Genomic DNA, 13,576 nt, shown 5'->3' with positions numbered 1-13,576 from the left:
CACACCATCTACATATATACACCACACACGGATACACGGAGCTATATAGCCTAGTTGCAAGTATTTTTAACACGGCACTTTCCATTGTTCTTTACAATTTTCCTCCTTTTTTACTGGTTGTCCGATATCTCGGGGTTTAACAGCCAAACTTTGTGTGAAGACGACCAAAGATATAAGTCTTTTTAAAAATAGCTGAGGGAACCGGAAGTTTTATGAAAGCCGAATATATATTAATCATTAGGCTGTAAATTTTTACGCATTTATGAGAGAAAAGAATGTACAAGTGTTAACGGAGCACATATAACGTACGAATGCACAGATATATGAAACATCCAAAGTATATTTAACGATTAAATGAAACTTCTGTTTAGATTTCATTTTGTTTCATCGCGATCGTAAAAATATGAATTTGCATAAAAATCCGTAGTCTAATGATCATTAAGGCAAGCAGTGTTCCAATATCTTTGATACCGCAGTATCATGTCCGATCATATTTTTCAAATTTTCAACGCAATGAAAATCACACGTTCTGCTGTAAAACCAAGATATAAAGTTAATTATAATTAAGAGAAAAGAAAAATTGCGTATAACTTCCGCTTCTCCAGTTTTGCATGCAAGTTGAAAAAGGCGATACGCACAGCTTTCACTCTTCGTTATCTGCATCCTCGAGGGATAGCAGTTCAATCGAGTAGAACAAAGGAAGCACGGAGGGGAACTCTATCGAGGAACTTGTTGATCCCGCAGGTTGCTCCGCCACCGATACCACTGCGGCCGCCAGCGATCCCAAAACGGAGCAAAAACGAGAAACCGATCCCGATACAACTGCCGACGAGACAGGAGGGTCAGACGAATCGACGGAAAGCCAGCGATCCAGCTCCACCTTCTACGTCGATTTTATCCTCTTCTTGGACTCACGATACGAACAACGAGAAGTTAATCGATCTGGGTCCGTTGCAGGCTCAGGATCAACCGGACAACCAAGAATATACGTTGAATTTTAGCAACAAGGAAACGCAAAATAATAATGAAGAGAACGATTTTGTGGCGGACTTCGACAAGGCGAATTTTGAAGAGGATTGCAAGCCGAATGAGAAATCCAGTTTCGAAGAGTTACAGAAGGCGTCGAAAGATTTAGAGAAGAGATTGCACGAGAGAATCGTGAAGAGCGCCGAGTCGAAGTTCAAGGATCAGGCTAGAGAAGGAAGACAGAGACAGGGGGCGAATGTGCAGAATAACAGGTGAGAGAAATTGATGCGATTCGTAGATGAGAATACCAAAGGAGAGGTGGAGGGATTTAAATTTTATATCAATGTATGTGCCTTTTCATATCATAATATAATTAATCAAATATGCAAGAACCGAATTTATTTCCATTTGTGCACTTAATCAGTCAATTATTAATGATAATCGGGAGGATTAGTGGGAAAGAGGTGCGAGAGTATACCAGCTTTTTCAGCAGCGAGATAATTATAGTAAATAATATATGCATAAAATTCAGATTTATCCAAAGAATCTCGTCACAAATTTTCGTTGGAAAAATATTTAATCCGTTTCTTTTTTCTTTTTCTTTTTTTTTTAATAAGGATTTTTCCCAATTTTCTAAAATTTGTCTTTACTCGCAATTTCCTCAAATTAAAAGTTTCATCATTTTTCCACCGAACCCCTAAATTATCTCTCAAAATATCATTTCTAATCTCGCATCATCCAGCGATTTTCTTTCCTTTTAACCTACCCACGCGTCAGAGCCGAGCTTCCAATGAAATTCCCCTCGTTCCACGTAACGTTGGTTCGCCCTAAACTATGTCACCGTGTCACCCCGGCGAAATCACGTTAGGAAACTTTGTTGCACGCGTGCAACAACGCGAATTCCAAAATGAAGCTAATATTTCCAAGTAGAAGGAAGAATCTCAGTGTTTCTTCGTGAATGACAGTAAGCAATTACATCGTTGGAAAGCGTTCGCGTACGGTAGAACGTACGTGGAGCTGCTATATTTGAGAGACGTTTTACAATGGCTATACAAATTTCTCAATGAAGAAGTCTTTCAACAAAATGTAATACTTGATCCTAACTAATTATTATTAACCAACAAGTGACTAATTAATTAATTCGTATGTTTGTGCTATAATAACTGCAATAGTGTTCAAGTACTTTTTTCAGTCACAGTATGTGGAAGACAGAATTTATAAAATATCTTATTTATTTGTATAGTATCTAATTTATAAAATATCTCCAATCGGCCATTTGTCAAATTATCTGTTGTTTGTTTAGGGATTTCATTTTTACTCAATATTTTTTGCTCTTCTCGCTCCTTCCTTGATTTATACATATAGATGACTGTGTTGTAAATACGATCATTTCAACGTCATATTTCAAAAATGATAAAATAATAAAAAATAACGTTTTTAATATCATACCACAAAAAAGTGTTTCTGTTACATTATAATCTAGTCAAACTCGCATTCCTTCCACTGCAATTGGCCAACTTTCTAGCCACGAATGGTACAGACGAGCGTGTTCGAGGCAGAGGAATTAGCGTCGAGACGCTACGGCCGATTACGCTCGCGACAGACTAAACGAAGCGTGAGCTTCGACTCTATCTCTGCGTTCGAGTAGACGTTTCGTTGAAACGATCTGCCGTGGTCGTAAACGACCCTAATACTCTGCTCGCTCGCCACGTGCGTTTTAGTGCTCCGGAGGATGAGGATAAAAGCATCCTCCGTATTTCGAGGGAACGTCGACCGCTTCTTTACAATTTTAGTACACCTGACGGATAGATATTGCAGTTTGACGACGGGAAATGGTTCATAACAGAAGATTAACTCGTTAACCAAAATTTCCACGATGGTAGAGGTTAAAAAAAGTTAATAAAAGGTAAATCAATTTCTGTTGGGTCGACTTTTGCCCTCGCAAATTTGAATATGATTATAATTTTTTTTATGCAAACGAAAGAGAAGATTCTTAAATAAGAGAATTACTATGTCAAAAAAATTTCAGTGATGATGTAAAAACTAGTTACGATTTCTCTTACAAAGGTTACAATTTACAAGGTACAGCTATTAATCTTTACATACAAATTTCGTACGGAATTAAAAAATTTACGCGAACACAAACAAGTGAAATACAAAGAAGAAACAAGACGGCGACGTCGTTAATTCAGACTTCCTTCCATTCTTAGCACCGGAGTTTAATAGAATTCTACTTCTCGCGAACACCTTTGCCCTCATTTCGTTATTACGAACTTCGGTTTAGAATACCTCGCTCCCTCTCGTACTTGTTACGAAACAAAAAGGGGAGCGATGGTTTGTTAAAGGCCGGCGAGACATCAAAGGGGTGGCGGAGAAAACATACATCACCACTCGTGGTAATTTCACCTCAAGAGAACTCCACGGGGCACTTTTTTAATAAATCAAACGACGATGGAACTTACGGGGCTAATTTAATCGACCGTAATCCACCCTACATGCCTTTCTCATTCGCCAACTTTTTCACTCCCTTACGATCTCACGATGGTTGCTCGTTCGTTTGTTCGACAGGCTTCAGTCGTCGAAGACGGGGAAGGAAGGTTGCAAGGAAACTGCAGACAGAAAGTCTCGGGAGAAAATTGCTATGTCCCGGAGGGAGGTCCTGCAGGACGACGAGACGAAGTTTGCAGCCCTGGTGAGGTTGCATCGCGAAGCAGAGAAGAGATGCAAGTTCGAAGAGCTTCAAGCCGCTTCCAGAAAGCTTGAGAGACGGCTATACGAGGAGGACGATCACCTCAGAGCGAACAAGGAGAGGTCTATCGGCAGGTAAGTACCTGCAGACTTTATAAGTTTGGAAAACACCCGAGGTTGTAGAGAATCGAATTCAGAGAATCGTATAACGACGATAAACATGGAGCTACTTCTTAAACTAGATAGATTGTTCTCGATATTTTTATAAGCTTGTAATCAAGGTTCCTAACGAGCAGAAGATATTTTTAAATTTGCCAATAATATTGTTTAAAGTATTAACGTGTGTCGGACGCTTTCGAAATGTTGCAACGGTATTTAAAAGGATATATAACGTTCCTAATTATTTCTAAAGTTCCAAATAAGTAGAAGGATATTTTAAGATCTTTCGACAATATTACTTAAGAACCTAACTTGAGTCGTAAATCTCTAGGATATTGCAACGGTATTTCAAAGGATTTTATAACGTTCCGAATTATTTTCTGGTATCTTTCCCTCTCGACGATTTGACGCTATTTTTCATGTCCCATAAAAGATTCTTACATACATACATTCTACAAAATCTCAGTCTCGTCCATTTGTCGTGTTCCCCCTGTATTTCGAACATTGCGAAAAGAAGACTAAAAGACCTCGTTCAAATACATTTTTCTTTCACCAAAATCAGGTACGAGGAGCAGAAATCCGCGGAAACGGGACCGCGCGGGAAACACGAGCCGGAGATGGATAGGGTCAGGAATATTTTGCAGCACAATCTGAGGAAGGAAAGGAACTGCGAAAAATTGGAAAAGCTACCGAAGGCGACACAGACGAACCTTCCGCCACCCCTGAGCGCGATCTCACAGAGCTCCGTACCAAAGCCTATCAGCGTTCGACAGGACAGCAATGTTTCTTCGGATAGCTTCAGTCAGACTAGCTCGCCTAGTTATACCAGCAAGACCATGGAGGCTCCTCTTCTACCCCATAAATACGGAAAAGTACCAGGTAAAAGTGAATTTGACGATTGTTGTGATAAAAGAAATAGATTTAGATTTTATCGTTTGACGTTCACTGTATTTTAATTTATTCGAAATATTTATTAATTCAACCAAAGATCAATTATTTGCTCACCTATATACGTCATATGAAAGAATTCGCATTATCCTCGCTAGTTAAAAAAAATTGCGAAATGCGCAGAATATTGTATAAAATTAAAAAGTGCCATTAATTTCAAAATAGGGAAGAAAATGGATAGTCCTTTATCAGGAACATCAAAATTTTTACTTTCTCTTTTTTAGTTAGCGATCGGCTTCGAATGAAATAAACAAATAGAACTTGGAAGTAGACTTGAATTTTTTATTTTAAGAGATACTGGGCGTCGAAGTTGAATTTGACGCTTCAAGCGAAAGAAATAGGTTGAGATTTCGGAATTTAGCAGACATACTTAACCGAGCTATGACCGATATCTGAGAAATTTCGCAGCGAGTACGGTTGGTGATGGATCGAGTCATGTAACCGATGCCAAGCACTACGTGACGCGTCTTAATCGCACGTTTCGCGTCGTTTAATTCCGTTAACGTAACAAATCCACGCGATTTTCCAAACTAACCCCACCTATCTAACACGTTTACTAGAAGCAGTTCCACCGATCGTTTAAACCTATTTTACATCTCTGACAAATCACGTCTTTTCTGTGTGAATTTCTACTGTTCAAACATTTCGTTCCAATATTCCTCCGTATCAGACTCAACGATTTAATTACAACCAAAAGGAGAGAGGGGGAAAAAAAGCGAAATGACTCACTCCTCTTAAAAATCGATCTCAATTAATCATCCTGGTACTCGTGTCATTTCCCCTACCTCCTATTCAATTGCACCGGCTCGTTTGTTACAAAAGCGAGCCGTCGCGAGGCTTCTACGTGACACGAATCCAGCCTTTCGTTTAACAGAAACAGCACGTTATAACGTATCCTCGTCTTTTAACCGCTTCTGTCGCTCAACGATCCTGCTAATGTTAATGAAAATTTCTGACGGGATTTTCAGATAGGGCACTGGTGTCGGAGCCGGACAGTTCGTCCGGACGAACGATCACCAAATCGACCAGCACACCAGCGAGCCTGCAAGCAATCGTCAGAGTTCACGGTGGTAACAACGGCTCCTTGCATCACAAGGTAAGCGGCCCGGGGACGTTTTCAATGCGCAGATACGAAAGCCCGTTACGTAACGGCGAAAACGGCACGATTAATTCTTTCGCGCTCCGTCGTTTATCGATTGCGTTCGTTTCCCACGCTGTTGTTACGTAACGTCGAACGGATGGATAGGGAGAGTGAGGAAGAGGGAGGATGCAAGAGGAAGGAAGAACGATATGGAGAGATATACGCGCGGAATTAAGGGTCAAACGATTTCTGAAGGCTCGTACGCTCGGCCGAGCGCGGATTTGAAGGCCAACATCGACTCCAAAGCGAGCTTGTTGACACGTTGCAGAAAGCCGGAAACGTTTGAAGTCAATTCGGTTTAATTGGTCACCCGGAAGCTGGCCCTGGTTGCGCGGAGATTGAATTGCCGAGGGATCGAAGATGATGAAAGTTTGTCGTTTACTCCTTCTGTGGCCCTTTTGGTTAAGCTCTATAGTAGAATGAAGTAAATAGATCGTCTGTGTAATCTTGAAATATCATATTTAAACTTCGATCGGGGAACTTGGTATGAATTATTTGACATGGATAACTTGGGTCATGAGTAATTGTAAAACTTCTGCCTGCATTTCAGTTACATTACTTTAATTTTAATTCACGTTGCATACTTTGTACGATAAATACTACAGATGTAGCGTCCATCGATCCTCGTGGGAATGGAAAGACATAGTACAAATTAACATGAAATATTGTGGAATTAAGCAAGTTAAATTAGACTGTTGTGTGCTGCTCGTATCGTTCGTTGACATTAATTGAGGGTCAAAACTGGTTTCGATATTGTTAGTGATATTTTATGAGCCATAAGTTACAAATTGCCGCGTCTAATAATCCCTCTTGCATAAATCTAGTAAAAAGTGAAATTGGATAAGTTCTTTACCAACGTCGAAAAGTAATAAAACAGTCGAAATTCTACGAGTGTTGCCAAGTTTCAAACTCAGCTGAATTTTTGACTTATAAAAAATACTGTCTGATAAGCTATTATACAGCGGGTTTAGATATTTTGTAATTTTATTGAAGATCATTCTCGAAACACAAGATTAAAACGTGATTAAAACACAGAATGAAATGGAGGTCACACGTAATCGCCTCGATATGGGAATTTCAATGTGTTTTCACGAACGATATCGGCGGTGATCGCGGCGGGTTAACGCGATGGCCGGAATAAATGAACGCAGGATCGTGCGTTTCCATGGGGATCGATAACTCGCGTCATTTGTTCCTTTTGTTCAGAATCGGAGGAACGGCCGCGTGTTCTTTCCGAGTTATGTGCTCGATAGCGGTGGGAAATGTCGGGAGCCAGTATCGAACCCAGGCTGATATCACTTTACATCGAACACCGGCGGCCGTTATTAACGCCGAAAATAGCAGTAAGCCCAGATAATATTCGCGAAAATTTCCAGGACAGGTGCGAGTCGATGCAACGTTTATGAAACCGACAGTCTACCATTTTAATTGCTTCTTTTGTTGGTTTGTCGTTTCGCGTTCTCCTCTTCGTCGATTAGCTTTATTGAAAATAAATGACTTCGTGGAATTTTCCGTACCGTTAATGAGATGTTCCGATGAAAGGTAAAAACGCGATGTTTATTATGTCATCGTGACGTTGACACAAATCGTTATTGACGTCTGTAGCGTTGATCGATAGTTCGACAAAATTAATAAACGAAATTAACTGACTTCAGTGTTGCAGATTCGGTTTAAATATAACCGAGAAGTGATTCTAAACTTTTTCACAATTATGTACTTTAAATATATAAATACATAGAAAGAGAGGGTTTAAGTATCCGATAAATATGACTTTACATAATAATCGAAACTAGAAATCGTCTCACTATGTGTCTAAGAAATGCGTCTAAGTAGAATGTGTCTGACTAGAGCGCGCCTGACTAGGACACGACTGAGTGGTGACGACTGAATCTACTTAAACACTTTATTTTTACGATAGCGTTTACTGTTTTACGTAACGTGTACTGTTTTACGCATTACAGAAGAATATAAAGAATGGAATTAATGCATTTTAATCAGGAATGAGTTTCTCATAGTGAATCACATAGTGGAACTCGATATTACAAAACTCCAATGCCATTTATTCCGCGTATATCAAAGGACATTAAAAAGTAACAACGCAAAAACGTTTACTGCACTAAAATTAAGACCAACGAAGCTCTTTGTACGACCGTTAAAATTAATTCTGCCGAACATCCTCCAGCTCCTCCCACCTATAAAACCAACCATTTTTTACATCACAACCACTTCAAATAAAAAATCACGACTGTGAAAAAGTTTCTAATGTAATTACCGGCGAGTGAAGGATGGCAAGGTCGCTTTTTCGTGCGTCGAAATGGAAATTTCGTGGAAACGGAGGTCGAACGAAGTTAAAAAGCGACGAGGAATTCGGCGAGTCGGGTTTGTCAGCGAACGTAATTTGTCGTTCGCCGGTGCGATAGAACTGTGAGGAAATAATAATCGATATTTGGTGCCAGAGGGTCGACTAGTGCGTACCAACATGTAGTCAGCGTGCGTTGACTCCTCAAACACGGATCTGTTGCGAGCATGGTACGCTCGGCTGACATCGCTAGCTAATATTTCCCTCTATTCGTGCACCCGATATACTTCCAGGGAATTATGTAAGCGACGACGAGTCAGCCTTTCCCTTGTCGTTCTAGCTCACCATATCGAGATCATTCTCTTTCTGCATGACTATCTAGATATTCGTTTTTGTATGAAAACTGGGATACGTGGATCGTAGATGAAAATTGAATATGTGGATTATGGAAGATTATTTGATTGAAATGATCGATAGTATTGAATGGGGGAGCTTAGGCTAATGATTTGAAAAGAATAAGATTGATTTGATAATTTATAAAGCCTTCTCTAGACTATTCATAATTTCTATCCTTTTGTGAACAATTTCTTATATCGTGGAAACTGGTGATCTCGCAGTTTTGGCCACTTTCGTATCGATGTAAGTTGTCAAAATAAAACTTAGTAAGAAATTTCATATAAAACAAGTTTAATATGAAATTATGTTTCGTGCTAAAGCTTGCTTATAAAAAGATATATAAAAAGTTGTCCACAAATTGGGTAAAGAAATTAGGTTTCGAAGTTGTGGTTAAGTTTAAGGAAAGTTTACTACCGTTGTTTTAATTATCATCGTTAATATCATGGTGCCTTTCATGACCATTATATTGATAAAAATTAATCTAAGAAATTAAAGCTCTATTACTTCTACCTAAATAAGTTTGAAAAATCCAAAACCATTAACGCCAACTACAATAGCTTCCCTCAAATCGTTTTCAGATAATCAGTGACATGACTAGCAGACATTATGTGACTAACGGCAGCCTGCGCTTCAGATTCGTGCAGGTATTTTTCAATGCTGTCGCGTTGTTGATCATCGCCGGAGGTCTGACCATTTACTTCAAGTGTAAGTAGACACCATTTTTATCATACTTAAAACGTATCGTGTATCCATTTGTCAACGGCACGACGTACATGTACGCGAGTGTAATCGCAATGAATTGCCGATGAAACGTGGAACGTTGTTGCACGATCGTCGGTGACAAACGTAAATGTTGGTGACGTTAGGTGGTATAATGCACGAGCACGTAGCACGAGGAGCTTTGTGGTAGCGAAAGATCAATAGAGCTCCCAGTTCCCGCGTGCTACTTGCTTTCAAACATCAACACCGGCTTCGCGTGCAACTTTCTTCAATGCACCCGTTGTTTCCTATCGGTTTTTTCCCCAGTCATCGTTATTCTTTTGTTTAATTTTAATTAGTCGTAGTGTTTAATTTACATGGTAACATGGAAAGGAGACGAAGATATAATAAAAACTGTGAACTGGAATCGTGTTAATTTCGGGAAATATCAGTTTGCGTAAGAAGTTTGAGTTTATTCCGCGAGAATGTTGATGGAAGAAAATTGCACGTTTCGCTCGAGTACCCGAAAGAGTGGCTCGTAATGTGTCGCGCGTGGTGGTGCACAATGACAGAAGGCACTCGAGCGTATGAAAACCGTGTCGTACAATACTTTTCTTGCAGCATCCATTAGACGTGCGTTAATCAAAGGGGACGTGGTGAAATATCGCCAAACAGGATATGAAAGGTCGGATCTTAAAACTAAGACTTTCCGAAGTTCAAAGTTGCTCGATTTTTGGGCTGTTTCGCTTGCTACGAATTAATTTAATGATTCGCACAAAAATCCTAAAATTAATAATTATAATAATTACAATAAAATTAAAAATCATAAAGTAGGTTTCCAAAATGAATTAATAATGCGTCGACAATTACTTCATGGATATCGCTGTCATTCTCACTTTCCACTAAATCTCTACCGACGATTTTCTGACTTATTGAAGCCGTATTTAATTGCAAGACGATTGCTAAAATTAGACTGTATAATGCAAAATATACGAAAATCAGTCATCATTGAGGGACGTTGTGAAATACGATAGGTATATGCAGGACCGCAATAGAAATAATCGACGCGGCGTATCAAGCATCCGTATGAAACCCGACGCGGTCCATAAATTGCACGAACTTGGGTCAGTCGGAACGAAACGAGAGTACGTACTTGTACAGTGTACAGACGTCCTCAATAAATTAATATTGATTCGTTTACGACCAAAATATGAAACAATGATTGAGAGTTACATAAAGATAAAATTACTACGAAAAATAAATTACGTGATTTTGATATTGTCAAGAAGCTGACTGCGATAAAAAGATTTTCATAATTTAAAAACAGAATGTAATTTAATTCAATTTCTTCAAACTTCGTATAATTGTGATAATAATAATAATACTTGTAAAAAAATCAATCAAATAATTCAATATATTAAATTGACTGAAAAAAAGGTATTAAAAATGAAATGTTGCATTAACACAACATCGATCCTTAGTGGATCAACTTAAAAGTACAAAACAACCAATTTATTTGATAAAAACTATTTGGTTTACAGCGTATCCAGAGACGCTTATACGAGTAGAGAACAAAACGATCTACACGAACATGGTCACGTTCACGGAACGAGTTCCAGCGGTGACCGAGGAAAGGAATCCGGCACCAGGAGTGTGTCTGCCCGTAATCGTGACCTTCTGCAGGTACCATAAGGTAAGCCTCCCACGTTCAACCATTGTCCACGTGCCGTGCGTGATTTTCTTGGAAATAATTTCCAATAAGCTCGCATGGAATCCGCCCACGAGATTCTCCGGAGTCGTCGAATCGAATTAAAACAATGCATGTCACGCGTGTCGTCCGAACGCTGTATTTTTATCTATACTCAGCTATGCAGAAGACGCTCAAGGTATCGTGGACTGCTCCTCCGCGTTCATAGTATTTCTCTTTCGTTTGTTTCACACTTAGCAAATATTTGAAATTAATCTTTCTTTAGCGCGGAGTTGAAACTAATCTTTCTTTCGTTCGAATCGCGATTCAGAGAACAGAGTTTTAAATGTTTGGCTATTTGAAACGATAATATTAAGGAAAAAGAAGTTCTCAAATTATTTACAGAAATTGCAAGATTTTTTTATTGTATCAGATAATTACTGTTCTGTAATAGAATTTTATTTGCCGGTAAGAATAAAAGTTGTAATTAATTCTTACATCGATTTGGACACTAGAAACCAATAAATGTGATTATTTGATATCGGTACGGTGATAACACGATAATAACGTAGAGCGTAGTGGTATACGATTAAAGTAAAATTAAATAATAGAACTTCCATTGATATAATTTCAAATTGTAAGCCGCGCGAAGTTATAGAGGGCTAAGTAATTTAACTGAAAACATTTCAACTCGTGTGTGTAAATTTCGACGAAAAGTCCTCGAGAGAAAGAGAGAAATAGGATAATGATAATTTTGCTCGCAAGTTACGACGCGCGAAGGTAAGTGGTACGTCGGGACGTTCTAATTAAAATGGAGCGAGCCAGACGCATTTACGTGTGCCGTTTCGTTGTTGATTCCCTCAGATCCCGTATAATTTCACCATCTTCCCGAATTACATGGGCAATTTCGGGCAACGCGACGCCCAGCACGAGCTAGAGCTTTATGGTGCCGTGATCGACGTCAAATGCTACGAATTGGCCGCTCTCTTTCTATGCAGCGTTTTTGTGCCGAAATGCGGATCTCGGGGCCACGTGGTGCGACCCTGCCGTAGCCTCTGCTTTCGTAAGTTATCCGTTCATTCTCTTTCTTCAAGATAAATCACGTCAGACCAGATTTAATATCGATTTAGATCGTTAATTACTCGAGAGACTTTGTTTGATCAGCGATGGCTATATTATATTTGGATGACTACGCTTCTTTCACCAATTATTTGATTTTCATGATGTTTGTTCTATATCTATGTTCGTTAATAGTTGCACACTATCTATCATATAACAATAATATGTTGACAAATAATTTTAATAAAACGCCTAAGTTTGTACTGTACAATTTTGCATGCGAGTCGCTCATTGTCATGCTAATTAATTCCATGAATTAATATTACGTTGAGGCAACCGATGCTGTAAACGTAATCTTTTTAATTGAATTAAAAATTTGTGATTATTTATGCTGCCTCCGTACGATCAATAAATTTATGGAAATAGGTTATTTGTTTCATAAAGTGTTGAATACTAATCGCATCCCTGGGTAATGAAATGCAGTTTCCGTAAGTTTCAGTAAACATAGTTTATTATAAATTTCTTGAGGAATTTGGCTTTCTCTTTAGATACCAAGAGACGGTGTGGGTTTTTCCTGGAAGTGTTCGGCCTGACTTTGCCGGAGTATCTGGAATGCGATCTGTTCCCTGAGAATTCCAATCCGGACGAGTGCGTGGGACATCAAGAAGTGCTGGAGGCAGCTCGAAGAGCTGAAAGACCTGGTAAGTCGTATCACGACACTCTTCACCCTCATTTTCTTCGATTGCGCTAACAAAGATCGTACGATCTTCGAAACCTACTTATTTCCGTATACTCTGAACTTCCTAAGGCTCCGAGTCGAAGTCAATTCTCGAAGGAAGAAGCACGCTCTTCGAAATCCATTTATTTTTCTATACCATTTCCTCGGATCTCCTGCACTTCTCATCCAATTATTATTTACACACATTGCAAATCTATCAAAATCTATTTATTTCTTCTATAGTCGGTTCCTTATCTTCTGAGCTTTCTAAAGCTGTGATTCAAAGGCAATTCTCGAGGAAAGAAGCCAATCGCGATTTGCGCACCTTGCAATATCCTTCGTTGATACAAAAGTTCGATAACCGGATAAAAGTGCGAAAGAGGCAAGTCGATTCGAACCAAGTTCTTTGTCCGTCGGCCATGGGCGCTTCGTCATTTTCGGTAGCCATTTATTCGGTTCCTCTGGCACGGATAAGCCTAGAGGATAAAGTCCGAGCATTTGATAAAGAGATGGATAATCGTGGGATTAAAATAATCTCACCGAGACAGCCGGAGGACGACTAGAATATAGACGACCCACGTTAAAACGCTGGAAAGACGCGGCCGTCTCCATCCACGCGCTTCTTAAAACTCTCTATCTCGTTAGAATTAAGAAAACGAGTTCGCAAACCGCAAACTTTTCACAAACTAATATGTTTGAACGTTTCTTAAGACGATGCTTTTATTCTTTATTCATTCATTCGTGTAGTAAGACGATAATCTTGAAATAAATACTTAATGGTGCTTTTTATATGGGGAAGTTGATGTTATTATTTTG

General features: G+C 39.2%; 1 protein-coding gene across 1 annotated transcript in view; it reads left to right on the top strand.

The window, feature by feature from the left end:
* Window positions 1-13,576, top strand: part of LOC126866329 (uncharacterized) — a 41,361-nt gene that overhangs the window by 20,179 nt on the left and 7,606 nt on the right. The window contains exons 4-11 of the mRNA XM_050619789.1: window positions 745-1,238; window positions 3,535-3,789; window positions 4,376-4,692; window positions 5,730-5,857; window positions 9,176-9,302; window positions 10,838-10,989; window positions 11,848-12,046; window positions 12,591-12,743. Of these exons, the coding sequence (XP_050475746.1) occupies window positions 745-1,238; window positions 3,535-3,789; window positions 4,376-4,692; window positions 5,730-5,857; window positions 9,176-9,302; window positions 10,838-10,989; window positions 11,848-12,046; window positions 12,591-12,743 (1,825 nt within the window). The remainder of the gene's footprint in view (window positions 1-744; window positions 1,239-3,534; window positions 3,790-4,375; window positions 4,693-5,729; window positions 5,858-9,175; window positions 9,303-10,837; window positions 10,990-11,847; window positions 12,047-12,590; window positions 12,744-13,576) is intronic.

The sequence above is a fragment of the Bombus huntii genome, chromosome 6, assembly GCF_024542735.1.
Source record: "Bombus huntii isolate Logan2020A chromosome 6, iyBomHunt1.1, whole genome shotgun sequence".
NCBI lineage: Eukaryota > Metazoa > Arthropoda > Insecta > Hymenoptera > Apidae > Bombus > Bombus huntii.
Note: the sequence above shows the minus strand (reverse complement) of the source record. Positions and strands in the feature narration are given on the sequence as shown.